The sequence below is a fragment of the Eurosta solidaginis genome, chromosome 2 (assembly GCF_040869045.1).
Source record: "Eurosta solidaginis isolate ZX-2024a chromosome 2, ASM4086904v1, whole genome shotgun sequence".
NCBI lineage: Eukaryota > Metazoa > Arthropoda > Insecta > Diptera > Tephritidae > Eurosta > Eurosta solidaginis.
Window position 1 is genome coordinate 196,477,020 of NC_090320.1, and position 16,251 is coordinate 196,493,270.

Consider the following 16,251-nt stretch of genomic DNA (forward strand, 5'->3'; position numbering starts at 1 on the left):
CACCCACAATGCTGGAGCTAGTAGGACCGCTGCTGCAATGTCGTGCAATATGACCTGGGTTGCCGCACTTGAAACATTTAATAACTCCGGCATTTTTCTGTTGTGATCCCTTTAGTGCTTCCAAAATTGTGTGTACAAAATCTGGTCTTTCCACTTCCACACGATGAGCTTTGTATGCTGGTTTACTCAATAGTGAGGCCGTTTCCTGTGTCAATGCATGTGATACCGTTTCAGCAAATGTGAGCTTTGGGTTTGCGTATGTAGCTCGCTTCGTTTCCACGTCCCGTATGCCATTTATAAAACTCTGGATTTTTACCCTCTCGGTGTATTCCACGGGTGCGTCCGCATTCGCGAGATGAGCCAACCTTTCAACATCCGAGGCAAACTCCTGCAAAGCCTCATTCGCTCTTTGGTGACGGTCTTGCAACTCAATTTGGAATATCTGTTTCCTATGCTCGCTTCCATAACGTCTCTCGACAGCGGGCATCAATGCTTCATAGTTGTTCCGCTCTCCTTCGGGAATCGTCTGTAGGCTTTCGGCTGCTGGCCCTTTCAATGCCACGAACAGAGCTGCAACTTTATCTTCAGCATTCCAGCTGTTCGCTGCCGACGTCTTCTCAAATTGGAGCTTAAATACCTGGAATGGAACAGAACCGTCAAACGTTGGGGATTTTACCTTCAGAGTAGACATTGAAGTGATTGGACGGTTCAATTGTAACTCCTGAATCCGATCCTTCAAAGCATCTATTTCGGCCTCCATTTTATCTTGTCGCCCACTGAACCCTTCCTGAAACTGCGTTAGTTTCTCTTCCATACGCGATTCTAGTTGTGGAGAGATCTGCGATGATATCTGTGCTGAAATTTGTGTCGACATTTCTGATATACGTGCCTCTTGTGCTTCAATTTTAGATGTTATTTCTGACGACATTTCTGAGATACGTGTCTCCTGTGATTCAGTCTTCGCTGTTATACGTGTCTCTTGGGATTCCATCTGTGATGAAACATACGTTTTCTGTTCTTCCAGTTGTGATGACAGTTGAGATGTTATTTCTGTCTTTTGCGATTCCAGTTGGGATACCAATTGCCACGACATTGATGCTACTGTCGATGTTTGTGCAGATATTGCAGCCAATATCATGTTCAAGTCTGTGCTGCTAACCGTCTGCGATGTTCCGTTTTTCTCTTCAATTTTCGTTGTCTCCTCGCCATCAAGATGAAAGACATACTCTTCCACATCAATTCCTTCTGCTTCCATTGCCTCTCGTAGCCGTGCCTGAAGTTCAAGTTTAACGCCGCTTGTATTCAATCCACGGCTCTCCAACTCCTTCTTCAGTTTCCGGATCTTCAATTCACTGAACTTTGCCATGTCCTTGTTGTCCTCTGGAATTTATCCAACAATTCCTCTTCTGACACCAATTGTAACGAATTTGCTGCAAATCCTCTTATTTGCAATCCTCTGCTAAGTTCGAATCACTAAACTGTTGAATAAATAACTCCAATATTGAACAATGGAAAAAATGGCCTTTATTAAAGTACTTCACAATAACACTTATACTTTGCTACTCGCTGTCTTAATAACCAAACTGATTGATAACTCAAATGAAACTCTACTATTGGCCGCCAGATCGCGTGCTTAATCAAACTGATTGATAGCTCAACTCAAACTGAATTACCGCGCCTCTACATATGTTGCCTTTTATACCCTTTGGTTTCCTCGTTCGCATTTTTCCAGAATGTACTTGCATTGTCCATGAGCTCTCAAACTTCTCAGCTATAACTAAAATTGCACAATTTTATACATCTTTTAGGCGCTTCCAGAATCTACTAGTCCAGTAGCTCTCGAACTTCTCAGATATATGCATGTGTTTGCGCATTGACTCTCCGCTGCTCGTATTCGTACATGGTACATATGTGTAGACGCAATTATTTATTCGTTTATGTAGATACATAAAGATTGAATTATTGATGTGAATGTTTGTAGTTTACAGTCTCTCGCGCGCACATAAGCGTATAAGTAAATGCATCTGTGTGTGACATCTCTCTGGGCTGCCTTATATATGTGTATACTTGATTTTATTATTAACGTAAATACTGCTTGGCATGGCCTTAGCATCGCCTTAGTGATGGGATAACTTAGTGATGCTAATATCCGTGACAATATGAATAAAACAACAAAAAATATGTGAAAGGAAGTCCTTTAATTAAAAAAATAGCATACAAGTGTTCGTAAATGATCACCTCTGCATTAAAAGTAACAGTAACCTAGTCTTCTCCACGGCGGGCTGGTAGAAAATCTTCTGGATTGTTTTCTGTTTCACCTCTGCGGTTTTCATGTGGAAGGGACAGGTAAAGGGATGATAAATCGGTGGTACCAATTTCAAAATTTGTCTTATGTCCTGCATTCTTTTGAATTTCAAAGTGCGTATGACGCTGCCCTGATCTGGTGTGAAATTCTGCAGGAACTCGCTGAGACAGTTACTACACCACACAACCAGACAGTTTAAGAATCCCAGCGTCCTAACTTACAGAATATCGTTTTGAATGGGCGGCGCCACTTTCTCATTGCACAGTCGATAGCTGAAAATACTTTCGCCTGAATGACATTTCCTCTTGTGTTAATATACTCTTGACCTGTTGTTCTTTTTCGCTTTTTCATTTCTTCCCCAAGTTTGTTATTGGCTCTGCTTCTTTCGTCTTCTAGGCGGAGGCGGTGGCTGATTGTTTTGTGTGTCGTCCATCACAGCTTCTTCAATTTCTCTCATGTTCATCATACTCTCGTTAATTAACTCCACTGTTTCTGTTAATTCAAAAAAAGTAAGTAGATACCTCGATAAAAAAGTAAAGCAATCTAAAGTTGTACTTGTCATTTGACAAAGTAATATAACATTTACTAGGTGTCTGGCGGCCACCGTGGTGTGATGGTAGCGAGCTCCGCCTACCACACCGTATGCCCTGGATTCATACCCTGGGCAAAGGAACATCAAATTTTTAAAAATAAGGTTTTTCAATTACAAGAAAATTTTTCTAAGCGGGGTCACCCCTTGGCAAGCGCTCCGGGTGTATTTCTGCCATAAAAAGCTCTCAGTGAAAACTCATCTGCCTTGCAGATGCCGTTCGGAGTCGGCATAAAACATGTAGGTCCCGTCCGGCCAACTTGTATTGAAAATCAAGAGGAGCACGACGCAAATTGGAAGAGAAGCTCTGCCTCTCTTCGGAGGTTATCGCGCCTTACATTTTTTTTTTAGGTGCCAGTTTACAAGTCGATAAGCGGTTTCCAATGTCATGCAGGTATCTGCTTGCAAGTAACCTGTGCGCATGGAATGAGCCCGAACAGATCACAAACTCGATACAAAATAGGTAAATACCCTCATCAGAATCGACCTCATGAGTAGGAGGTACATACAAATCTTCCTCATCACTAGAGCCAAAATCTTCAGATTCAGAGTCACTTTCTCTCAAATTCTGGATGATAGCGTTTCGGAGTACACGTCTCATTCGTGCAGACGTGGTTGGTCGGTCTGCGTCCGTGGTTTTTCACCAATAAGCCTGTATGTACACTGTTACTAAAATGTCTCATTTTCATTCAAAACACGCAAATTAACCTGCAAACACAATTGCTGACAAAAAATAATATCAGCTGATTTAATGAATGACAATGACATTTACAGTGTTGCCAGATATGATTCAAATAAATCGATATTTTGTAAACATAATGCACATAGACTAGTTTAGTTTCAACAAGTTTGTAAGGTCATATTGGTCTAGTCTGGTTAGTCTATGCTAGTTGGACCACTTTAGAATTTCTTGAAATGAAAAAAAGGACGTGAGTTCTAAAGTGATATGTTTATCTTTTGGATACTTTGATGCAGAAATAAGATATAAATCAATTTTGCACGGATAGATTTATTTTTTTCAAGTTCAAAAATGTACATATCTCGATTTCTGAAAAAAGGTTACATAGGCCAGTTTAGTTCCAGGCTAGCCAACTATTTTTCTCATTATTTTTATTATTTCATGATGTTTGAAGTAGAAGTAAATTCCGCGCTCCCCTGTTGTCCGAGCGGTAGCAAGATACCTAATTCGAAAAGCACTTTCTCCTGGCCCATTATCAAGTCTCTTCGGTGAATATTTCTCAAGCCATTTAGTTTACAACGTGGGGGATGTTGAGAAAAATTATACCCCAAAGTCTGCAATGTGTGACTGGGCGCCCTTACTGTAAGGGCGAGGGTTTGATATTTCTCAAGGCCTTTAATTTCCTACCTGTGGCAGGATGTCATCTCCAATGACTTCCTAACGTTAAAAGGGAATATAAAGTGTATAGAGAGAAATTGACCCTACATCTACAAGTATTTATATAAAACTTCAAAATCAAAATTCATCAGCATTACAAGGAATATTCAGCATATTATTTTTTGTTTATCTTATGGGATTTTCCATTTTAAAATCGTTTTGGGATTTGGACAAATCGTACCCATTTTGTGTTTTCTAACATTGAGAAAATCGGGTTTTCTACCTATTTTCAAAATTTTCATCGTTTTCATTTTCCTATTTTAATTTCGGCAACTTTTAATCTATTTAAAACAGGCTAAAGAATTAAGAAAAAATATAATTAAAAGCAGTTCAATAAATATGTAGAAAATATAGTAAGACAAATTTAATAATGAATTAAATTTAAAATTTTTTTAAAAACTAGCAGACCCGGCTGCCGTCTTTCTGTCCTAACCATGTTCTAGCTGCATAATTTTTAATAAGTTTTTACCTCTTACTCTACCTCCCTTATCTCCCTGTTTTCTTGATATTATTATTCACTCCACTCTGCGTCTCCTTCTTCCTCCCCCACTTCATCTATCCCTATCTCCTTATTTTCGTCTAGCCATATCTCTTTCTTCCTCCTTCGTTTTTCTCCTCTCCAGTTCTTTTTATTCTTATCCATCCCTTATTCCAAGTCCTAGTCCCAGAAGGTTCTATGTATTTTTGAATGCTGTTTCATAAAAACAAAATATTTGGGTTAAAACAAATTAGGTCAACCATGAAAAATAGATAAGATCAGATTCTAAGGCCTACTCAATATGCTCACAAAATTTCATAGAGCAATTTCGAAGGAGCTCAACCACAAACACTGTGACACGGGTATTTTATATACAAGATTTTAAAACAAAAATAAAAATCATAAAAGTTGAGATTTTATTCACCTCCTCTTGAGTGCAAGTTACATATATACTTCTAGTCCTACGCCATTACAGCTTTTCAAATTCGAAAGCAATACAACCTAGAGTAATTTTTTTCTCCTTTATTACTAATTTCTTTCTCCTTCTCGCATTGCCTCAGCTCTACAAAAATTTACCACGTGCTATAAAAATGAAAAAATGCCTTTATATGCGCAACATATGGCAGTTAAAATCTTTGAATGGCTCTCCTGGATAATTGTGTGTTTTTAGTTATGACAATATTGAAGTAAATGAGCGATATCTATGCATTACGTACTTACCTCTTTGGCTTTACAATGAAGCGTATCATAAACCTCTGGCCTTCCTTCGATATTCTTCAGTCGCACCGGTTTACGTAATAATATACTACGTCCCTCCTCATCAACATGTATAAAACTGCCGGCACGCGCACGAAAATCCTGTGACAATTTACGCTGACCTTTAGGTGTAGGCGAGAGTTCACGCGTTCGACCACCACCACCACTACCTACACTTCTACTGCCATCAATTTCGACAATTACACCAGCACCACTGCCACCACCACCTCCTCCTGCATTACGAACTGGTGAACCTTTGGCACTATCTGAGCCTCGCGCCGAAATACTTTGTCTTTTTGTGTAATTCTGACGATTTGGTGTGCTGTTGGCACTATTGCTGCCACCTGGCGTTGCGGTTGCCATTCCAACGGATATAGTTTGCTTTTGATGCTGCATCTGTTCGTCCGGCTCTTTAATGTGTACTTTTGACCTTCTGCCATTTTCCATTTCGTTGCGCTTTTCCGGTGTTGGCGGCGTGGAATGATGATTTGTTTGAATTTCGTTGTTTTTTATTGCATTGTTATATTGTTGTTGTTGATGGTGATTTTGTTGTTCTTGCTGTTGTTGTTGCTGTTGCTTTTGTTGGTGCGTTGGCGTGCTTGGCATTCGTTTGGCAGCAACCAACCGCAAATTCTCGAATATCGCACTGAAATGCGACATTTTCCCGTTGGAAACGACACTCCTTTTTGCACTTACTCAGTCACTCACTTTGTCACTTAATTGCACAGATTTATTTTAATTTTCTTGTTGTTATTTATTTTATTTATTTTACGAGTTCACAGTTACAAGCTTCAAATTATATTCATTGTGGTCATTTAATGACTTTTACTTTCTTTACTTTTTTCTTTGAAGGGAGATGTTTTTCTTCATTAATTGTATTTAATTTGTCTTCAACATTTGCTATTATATTTCATTTTCTTGCTCTTCGCCTCTAATAATAATCCACAGCATTGTATAATTTGTTGGAAATTACATCGTTTTAAGTTAAAACCAAAAATTGAAATACACTAAATATATTGGCTTCATAACCTACTCAAATTATTATATCACGCAACGCTAAAATTTAATTCCAATTCTGACTATGGCATAAAAGTGTCAACCAAGAGCAATAACATAAAATTCTGCCTAGGCTAATTTCATAGATGTCAATCGTAAGATGCATATGTCTCGTCCTTTAAAAGTCCGAATATTGGCCTGATTCGTTAGATGATATAGAAGATATTGTGACGAATATTAGCATCACTAAGTTGCGACTAAATAAATGCACAACATCAATAAAGCAGCCACTCTTAGGTAGAAGGCGACGAAGAGATACATATCTCACACACACAAATATGCAGTCATCAGCCGAAGTAGTTGCTCACACATACACACGCATATGACTATGAGAAACGCATAAGCTACAAATATACATGTATATATGTGACCCGGCCTATGAAAAGGTGGCTTATGCCTCGAAAAAAAGAAAACTACTAAGAAAATGAAGAAATGCATTGTTTATCTTTAACACCTGTTTCTCGCAATTTCTTTTTTGAGTCATAAGCCATCTTTTCGTAGGCCGGGTCACATATGTAGATGGTAATCAAGCAGAAGATAAAAGTTCTAGAAGGCGAAACGTCTAGACCTTAGGAGAAATATGCGAACGAAGCAACGGAGAGTATAAAAGCAGGGCAAGCTTAGTAATCAGTAAACAGTTTAATTTAAACACGCTATCAGTTGCGAAGTGAAGTATAATTGTGAAGTATAATTGTACTACTCCCAAAGTAGTATAATAAAGACCATTTTGCAATACAGAATATTGGAGTGATTTATTCAACAGTTTAGCAATACGAACGTTAGCAGAAGGGGTATAACTATCGGATTTTCCCAAAATTCTTTACAATATTAACGGTTAATCAAATATACTTAATTAGTTTAAAAATATGTTTGGGCTAATCTTCAACATATCGCCCTTAATATTGTAATATAGCCCTAACACAAGTAAGATTTCCAATATGTATGTTTCGCAAACACTATGTGTTGTTAAACTGTCTAATAAAAGCGTTTGAGAAATGACGGATTGAAGACTGAGGTGTCTTTAAATATCATGATTTTGACAAGCGTTCGGACGCAAAATATATTACAAGTCTTAGCAGTGATTTTACGTGTCTAAAGTGCATCTTAGAGTATCTTTATGGTCCCATTATTTGTTTTTCGAAAAGCATTAGCAGTGAAGGTCGTCAGAGTTTCAAAAGTTGGAACGTCCGAACACATCTAAAAAAGTTGTCTTTCATTGCTTTATAAATTTACTAGCAGACTCAGCAGACGTTGTTCTGCCCCAACTTTGGTCTATATGTATATGTTCTATTTCATACTCTGCCTCCCCTGTTTTCTTGTACTTCTATTCACTCCTGCTCCTGTATTTCTCTTTCTGTACGTTTCTTTTTCCCTCTTCTTCGTGTCCGTCACTTCTTTTCCGCTCTATCTTCGCCTAATTCTATCTCTTTCTCCGTCCCTCTTTTTTCTTCTCTTTAGTTCTTATTCTTCTCAATCCTTATTCCCAGTTCCATTTCCAGTTCCTGATAGGATCCCAGGCCAATAGTCCTAGTCCCAGTCCTAGTTCCAGTCATAGCCCCAGTGTCAGTCGGTCCCTGGTCCATTTGCTGAAAAAAAAAATTTCGTAAATACCAATCTAGACAAAAGGCTGCCTATTTATGAAATTTCGATCAAATCGAAAAATTAATAGAATTTGTTTGATTAGATTGGTCCCTGGCAAAGAGCTACCTAAACAAATTTCAGGCAAATTGTGAATAACCGTGAATAAAAATAAAATTTGTTCGACTAGATTGGTACCAGGTCTACTTTGCGGGAAGGAGCTTCACAGGAATACTCTTGGGTTTGCCATGAAGCGACCCTGCAAATTTGAATAAAATCGGGGGAGTGGTTTCGGAGTCCATAAGCTGCATACAAACATTCATCCTACTTTGTTCGTATAGATATAGATAGATTAAATTTCCTTAGTGCTTTAAGCTTATTTCAATAAAAAATAAAGAAAATTAAGTCATAAAAAGTTACTCTTACAGAGATTAAAATCATTTAAATAATTTATTCACATCATAAGCTAAAAATCAACAGCGAACGCCACACTCGCCACCTGAGTCCGATGTATGCAAATTAAATTACTTAAACTTGTACAGAATTAAAAACCATTTAAAACTTTTTTGTTGATTTACCACAACCAACCATCAACCTGACCTGGCCAACAAGTGCACCCATCACGTGGACGGCAGAGATTAAATGTGCATTAAATTTTCATTCAGCAACTTTATGCGCATATTTACATTTTACGGTATTTTAAATGGACTAAACGAGTGCTTCAACAGCATTTTGAAGGTAGAGAACAATATTGGGAAAGGGGCGTGAAAATTTCGCGGATTCTGTCTGAAAAGCGGTTCTCCAAATCAGTACGAAATTTATTTATTATAGTGATTTTTAATATATTTAAGCACTTTTAAGGTAGCCGCTGTGGTGTGGTGGTAGCGTGCTCATCCTACCACACCAAAGATCTTTGGGCAAAGCGGCATAAAAATTTTAGAAACAAGTTTTTTCATCTAGAAGAAAGTTTATCTAAGCGGAGTCACCCCTCGGCAGTGATTTGGCAAGCACTGCGAGTGTATTTGTGCCATAAAAAGCTTCTCAGTGAAACCTCATCTGCCTTGGAAATGCCGTTCGAAATCGGCGTAAAACGAGTAGGTCCCATCCCGCCGATTTGTATGGACAATTGCGAAGGATCACCATGCAAATTGGAAGAGAAGCTCTAAATCTTTTTGGAGGTTATCGCGCGCGTTGCATTTATTTATGCGTTTTACTCCACATTATGAGGAGATTAACAGTCACGCACCTAGATGAGGGGCTAGACTACACAGTATAGTACCCAGTGAGAGTTCGTAGGTTCTCTCTACTTAGTTTAATGAGTTTGGCAGATACTCTATTTGCTGAGAGTATAAACAATTTGGCCTGTCTTTGCATTAAACCCATTAATGTTTGAACTGCCTTGTTTCCTAGTTAAATATAGTTTCCTAAGTGTTTGCCTTTTGGTGCTTCATTACCTAAGGTTCCACAATCTTCTACAGCAAGGCCTGTAGTAGAATCGCTACAACACCACTGCCTTACTAATACCAGCTAGCTGCACGTAAGGGTCTATCTAAGAAGCTTCCCAAATTGGACGGTAAGCCGAAAAAATTCTCTCTATTTGTGGCTACCTACCGGCACACGACTGAACTGTTTGGTTCTTCAGAAGGGGAAAATCTGATTCGTTTGCGCCAAGCGTTAGAAAGGTCAGCACGCAACTTATTATTAGCGTTCTCCTAGGAAGAATCAGGGATATATCAGCAGTTAAAGAAAATCTCCTGGACAATCTTATAGATTTGACACTGGAAGTGCGAAGTGTTTGCACAATGATGAAAGCCTGCAATATATTGTGCCACCTAAACAACCCCGAAATGGAATTGCAACCTAAGCGCAACCTCGACAGCTTTGGAAATTGGCTCTTTAGCTCGCACAGGGAGCGAACAGCGTAATAGTGAGATGTAACGTTACCAAGGGTCACACCAAACGCAGATGTCTCAACGCACACACAAATGACCCCAAACCACCAGATGGGTTGAGTTTCGGGGAATAAGCTGTTCGGAACGTTGGAGTTGAGTTCGGATGCAAAGACTTTGTCGACGATGCTTGAAAAGGAGTAACAAATACCCATGCTCATCTACTACAGCCTGCAATGTAGATGGTTACAAACTCACCCATCACCCCCATCTGCACATACAATCCTGTATAAAAACTTGAGCAACTCTTCGGTTAATATACTTAGTAACAAAGCCGATTCAATCCTCTTTCGTCTCCTACCAGTTAACAGCAACAATATGAAACTGGAAATATGCGCCTGACGCTATCGGATGCTGAGCTGCAAAAGAGTTTGCATGTAGAAGGCACCCGACAACCTCTTGGCCTTAAATGGACGACTGATGCACGCCGATACGAAAACGATTCTTGTGTGTTGGGTTTGGAAATCTAGGCCCGTTAGTTCCAATAGGAGTTTAATCTATAAGATGTCCGAACAGTACACAGCCTTGAACTGCCGATGCAAAATGTTCATGTTAATTAGCTTCAAGCCAAGTATGCACATTTAAACGGCATCCCGTTGTCATCGTACGCTACAGCCGTACCAATGATATTAATAGGACTGAATAATAACTAACCGGCTTAGCCAAAGCCTAAAAATAAGGGAGGGGTCGACAGATGAACCAATAGCTGAAAAAAATCGACTAGGGTGGAATTGAAAGGAGCCAAAGCAACGAATGAATCACAACGCCAATTTGGCTAACACACCTTTCATACCTGTGACTGTGAAAGCCTCGAAAACGCGGACGTCTCTAAAAAATCAGCAGCATTATCATGTGCCGAGTACATATACGCTCTCGAACAGCTCAAAACCAACACCAAACGTGTGGATGGTCACTACGAAACGGGCCTGCTCTGGAAGTACGATACTTTTTCGCATCCTGACAGCCTACCAATGGCAACGAGCTAAATGATTGCAAGAAAAACTGCAGAGGAATTTTGAACTGGCCAAACAGTCTCCGCTAAAGTAAGCACATACGTGAATAAAGGGTACGTGAAGCAATTTCCGGTTGCATCATTGTCGAAAAGTGAGGCCTGGTATCTACCAATATTTCCTGTATATAATGAAAACAAACGGGGAAAGGTGTGAATAGTCTGGGACGCAGATACCAAAACGAATAACATATCTCTTAACTCTATTATGCTCAAGGACCCGACCAACTAACATGTCTGGTGTAGGTCCTTCGAAGATTTCACCAACGCGCGATGGCGGTGAGCGGTGATATCGAAGAAATGTTTCACGAGATTCAAATACGTCCTCAAGTTCAAGACTACCAACGCTGCTGAACCATCGGTTTTCGTTATGACTGTAATGACTTTCGATGCCACCTGTTCGCCAAGTAGTGCGCAGTATGTTAAGAACTTAAACGCAGAAGAGTATCGCAACCTATACCCCCGGCCGTCGATTGCATTCTCAACAACCATTATCTGGACAGCGTGGATTCAGCATCAGTGGCAAATCTGCTGGCTAATGAAGTACGTTTTATTCATGCGTAAACTGGGTTTAATATTAGGAATTGGCGGTCAAACTCCGAAGAGGATCCAAAAGCGTTGAAAACCGCTGCCGTTTACTCCGAGATCAACTTCAATACCAGTGGTGAGATATCTGCAGAAAAGATCCTAGGTCTGTGTTGCAACGCTAGGGTTGATTGTTTTACATTCCGGGTAGCTCACCACCATCAGGGTTCGTGATTACTTACTTACTTACTTAATTGGCGCTTAACCGTTTAAACGGTTATGACCGTCCAACAAGGCGCGCCAGTCGCTCCTTCTCTCTGCCAACCGGCGCCAATTGGTCAGGCCGAAGGAGTTTCAATCGTTTTCCACCTGGTCCTTCCAACGTAGTGGGGACCACCCTCTACCTCTGCTTCCATAGGCGGGTTCCGATAGAGACACCGGAGCGTCATCTTTCATTCGCACAACATGGCCTAGCCAGCGCAGCCGCTGCGTTTTAATTCGCTGGATTATGTTGATGTCTGCGTATAGCTCGTACAGCTCATCGTTAAATCTTCTTCGGTACTCGCCATCGCCAACGCGTAGAGGTCCATAAATCTTTCGAGGAACTTTTCTCTCGAACACTCCCACAGCCGCTTCATCTGCTGTTGTCATGGTCCATGCTTCTGCCCCATATATCAGGTCGTACCCGTCCTAAGTGACTTGTAGAGTATAATTTTCTTTTGCCGAGAGAGGACTTTATTTTTAAATTGCTTACCTAGTCCAAAGTAGCATTTATTGGCAAGAATGATTGTTCGCTGTATTTCAGAGCTGATGCTGTTACAAGGTTCGTGATTACTACAGGCAAATCACCACCCTACCAAAAGAGAGGTGCTGAGAGTAGTTATGAGTGTGTGTTGATCCACTGGGCATGCTTGGGTTTTTCGTAATATACGCAAAGTTTGTTTTGCAAGACATGTGGCCCTTTGGGTGTCAATGAGATGACAGTGACAGAAGTCGAGACGACCAGCGCTGCAGCTGGTTAAGATGGATTGAAGAAATTCCGAAAATTGAAAAATTACAGATCCCACGCTGTTACTTCAAGAATCTTAGCCATGACTCCCAGTTGGAGCTACACGTGTTTGTTGACTGCAGTGAGAATGCATTCGAAGCGGTGTGCTATCTGAACCACGCTCTATACGGTGAAGTAGGTAGCAAAGCTTGTTATTTGATCACATACATACCAAAAGATGCACTTTCTGGACGGACTCTCGCACCGTACTTTCGTGTATTCGTTCCGATCACAGGCGCTACTCACAGTTTTTGGCCTTCCGGGTAAGTAAGATACTGGAGCTAACCGAAGTAGACAGCTGGCGATATCCCATGCGCAGATGCAACTCAAGATGAGCTCAGAGCAAAATATGTCGGCTTTCACAATCAAGCACAACCGGACGACATGTACGTTTTCAAGATGGACACGCTTACAATGCGCAACCGCAACTGTTCTATTAGTGGCCCGTACGTATCGACGAGGCGAGCCAGCAGTACACCTATTAGAAAGGAACAAACAAATCTCCCTACTTGCTAATGGAAAACCAATCGACCGGACAAGCACTATCTATAAACTCTCACCGTATATCGACGATGAATTGCTGCTAAGATACGAAGGAAGAGTAAAGATACCCAGCAGGGCGGCACGATCTCATTATTCTACCGCGAAAGGACAACATCTCTAAATTAATAGTCCCTGATTATCAAATCAGTTGTTACCTTTAGCAGTAGCTAATCTTACCAGCTCATGTTTTACCCATGGCTCTTTATACTACAAATATTATTACAAAAAATATCGTACGCCTTATTGTTTTCAGCAATACTTATTTTTGCAAATAAATAAATAAATGTAAGGCGCTATAATCTCCGCAAAGATTTTAGGCCTAGCTTCTCTTCGAATTTGCGTTGCGCTCCTTTTATTTTCCCTACAAATTGGCGGGACGGAACCTACTTGTTATATGCCCACTCCGGACGACATCTGCAAGGCAGATGAGTTTTCACTGAGAGCTTTTCATGGCATAAATACACTCGGAATGCTTGCCAAACAACTGCCGAGGTGTGACCCCGCTTGAAAAAGCATTCTTCTATTTGAAAAAACCTGTTTCTGAAATTTTGATATTACTTTGTTCGGGGCGTGAACCCCAGGATCCTCGGTGTGGTATGCGGAGCACGTTACCACCACATAACGGCGACCCTTTGGAAATACACAACCTTAAAAGTAGTTCAAAATTTGTTTTATTTATTTCGCAAATTTTTATAGAAACGTGGAGTAAAGCCCATGGGCATAAGCTAGTTTGAAAATAAAAATTGATTACTGTTAAACTGAAGAAATTCAAAAATAAACATATCGCACTGAGGAAGTTCTTTTTGTTCTCTTAGATCGATTTTTATTCGTGATAAGCCGAAATGCTTTTTCTGGTTAACCGTTATCTCTGCTTTTCAATAATTTTAATGAAGATATTAGAGCTTCATTAAGGAAAAACCTTTGTATCCAAGCTTGATTCACTCACTATAGTTAATTAAAAATCGGAATCCTCGAAAAGCCAGGATTGTTGGCTTGTAATCCCGTGATTTTTTGGGGCTTAAGGAATCATGCCATCTTGATTTTGTCATCCCTAATACAAATGTAAGTACCTGCGCACAAATTTGCATAAGTACGTAAGTTATTGCTGCCACATCCCACTTTATACACCGCAATTTTCCGTACCAATTAAAAATGACTTAAGCAACCGCTTGAAGACTGTATTTGTTCTTAGAAAGTTTAACCTGATTTTCTACCCAGTTGCAGTTAACACACATTTTTCAAGGCGATTTTGTTGTTGTTTAACCTTTAATTTGCACGTAATTCATTTCTAAGATTTTAAATGCGCTACTAAAAGCACACAGTAGTTAATTTTCAGCTGCCTAGACGCCTAAATGTATACAATCGCTTACACTTAACCAAGACGCTCAGCCATTTCGCCAAACTATTCAGCTTATTGACTATAATATCCACGGTAACGCTAACACCTGTCTGTTTTAACTTAATTGCTACAAATTAATTATTTAATCAGAAAACTCAGTAGCGAAAATGTTTGCGTGTAGATAGAAAATAGGATTGCTTGGCAAACCATAGTTAGTGGAAATGTGTAGAAGCGTGTGGTTTCGCCTATCACGCGTATAAGTTCACGCATCAATTCAAAGTAGGTAATGAGCAAACATACACACATACATATGAATTTATGTATAAACAAGTATCTATTTGCATGTAAAATTCAATTACTTCTGCACAATTGCAAATGAATTATGAGTATTAAATGCTTCATTACATTTCATTATTACTTGTGTTATATCTTTACTGTTCTTGTGTGTATGTATAGAGTATATATGCCTGTAAGGGTAGTCCTTAAACATCAGATTTCCGATGTGTTCCAGCCTCACCCCTTCAAACAGTTATACCAAGGTCAAAAGTATCACTAATGAATTTTGGTCACGTTATGAAACGGTTGTGGATTGTTGCACAGGGATCAAAGTAAATACTTTCCGTGGGCGCCCAAAAACTTAAATTTAATACGATACCTCTATATACATATATAAATAAACTGCTGTGCGTTAGTCTCGCTAGCTACAACACAAAAACCGACTATGATAATTTTTTCAGTTTTGTTCGTCATGATTGGGGATGGTTTCGAAAAATTTGTTTGTAAAAGTATGCAGTGCCACGCTCCCTATTAGGAAAAATTAAAGGCCGCTTTATCCCCGCAATCATTTGAAGAAGGCTTCCAAAATTTATTATAAAGATAGAAGTGGAAGTGGGATTTGGAGTGGGCGTGGAAGCGGGAGTAGGAGTTGAGTGCGAGTGGGAGCAATAGTTGGAGTGGGAGCGGAAGCAAAAGTGGTAGCGGAAGTGAAAGTAAGAGTGCGTAGGGGGAAAGAGAGTAAGGGTGGGAGTAGGAGTGGGAAACCGAGTGGAAGTGGGAGTGAGAGTTGGAGTGGGGGTGGCAGTTGGATTGGAAAAGGATGTGGAAATGAAAAAGATAAATGGAATAAGGGATGGAAAAAATAAGACGAAGCGAGACACACTTTTTGAATATGGGCAAACCAATTTTAGGCAGGACAAAGTCTGTCGGTTACGCTAGTCACATATAAATTTGCTACCGATTGGAACCGAATAAGGCCAAACAAAAAATTTAATTTAAGGGCAAATTATGTATAATGCAACGAGTGTGAGCCTGAACTCGAATGATATAAGAGCGTTCGTTCATCTCAGTGTCACAGTAAACGTGACTGCCTTTGCGAAATTTTTGAAATTATACGTATAGTGGTTAATGTGAATGCCAATGACTGCGCGCACATTTTCACGGCCTCATACAGAATCGGACCCTAAACTTAACAGGCGACACCCCTTAATCGGCTCCAATGGGAACAAAAATTTATGTTTTATGTTTCTGTTCTTGGTATTACCGTTCGAGAGTGTGAGACTGGAAAAAATGGGTTGTTTGATCTTTAAGGACCACCCTAATGTAAAAAACATATGAAACTTAATGGCACGACACTACGCTGATGAGTCTCAAATTTGTTTATTGAATTTGCCACATTTAAAT

General features: G+C 39.8%; 1 protein-coding gene across 3 annotated transcripts in view; it reads right to left on the minus strand.

The window, feature by feature from the left end:
• The window catches only part of LOC137240473 (nitric oxide synthase-like), a 336,236-nt gene that overhangs the window by 259,254 nt on the left and 60,731 nt on the right, over positions 1-16,251 (minus strand). For all 3 annotated transcript variants that reach the window (XM_067766786.1, XM_067766785.1, XM_067766787.1), the window contains exon 2: positions 5,489-6,455. In XM_067766786.1, the coding sequence (XP_067622887.1) occupies positions 5,489-6,184 (696 nt within the window). In that variant the 5' untranslated portion in view covers positions 6,185-6,455. The remainder of the gene's footprint in view (positions 1-5,488; positions 6,456-16,251) is intronic.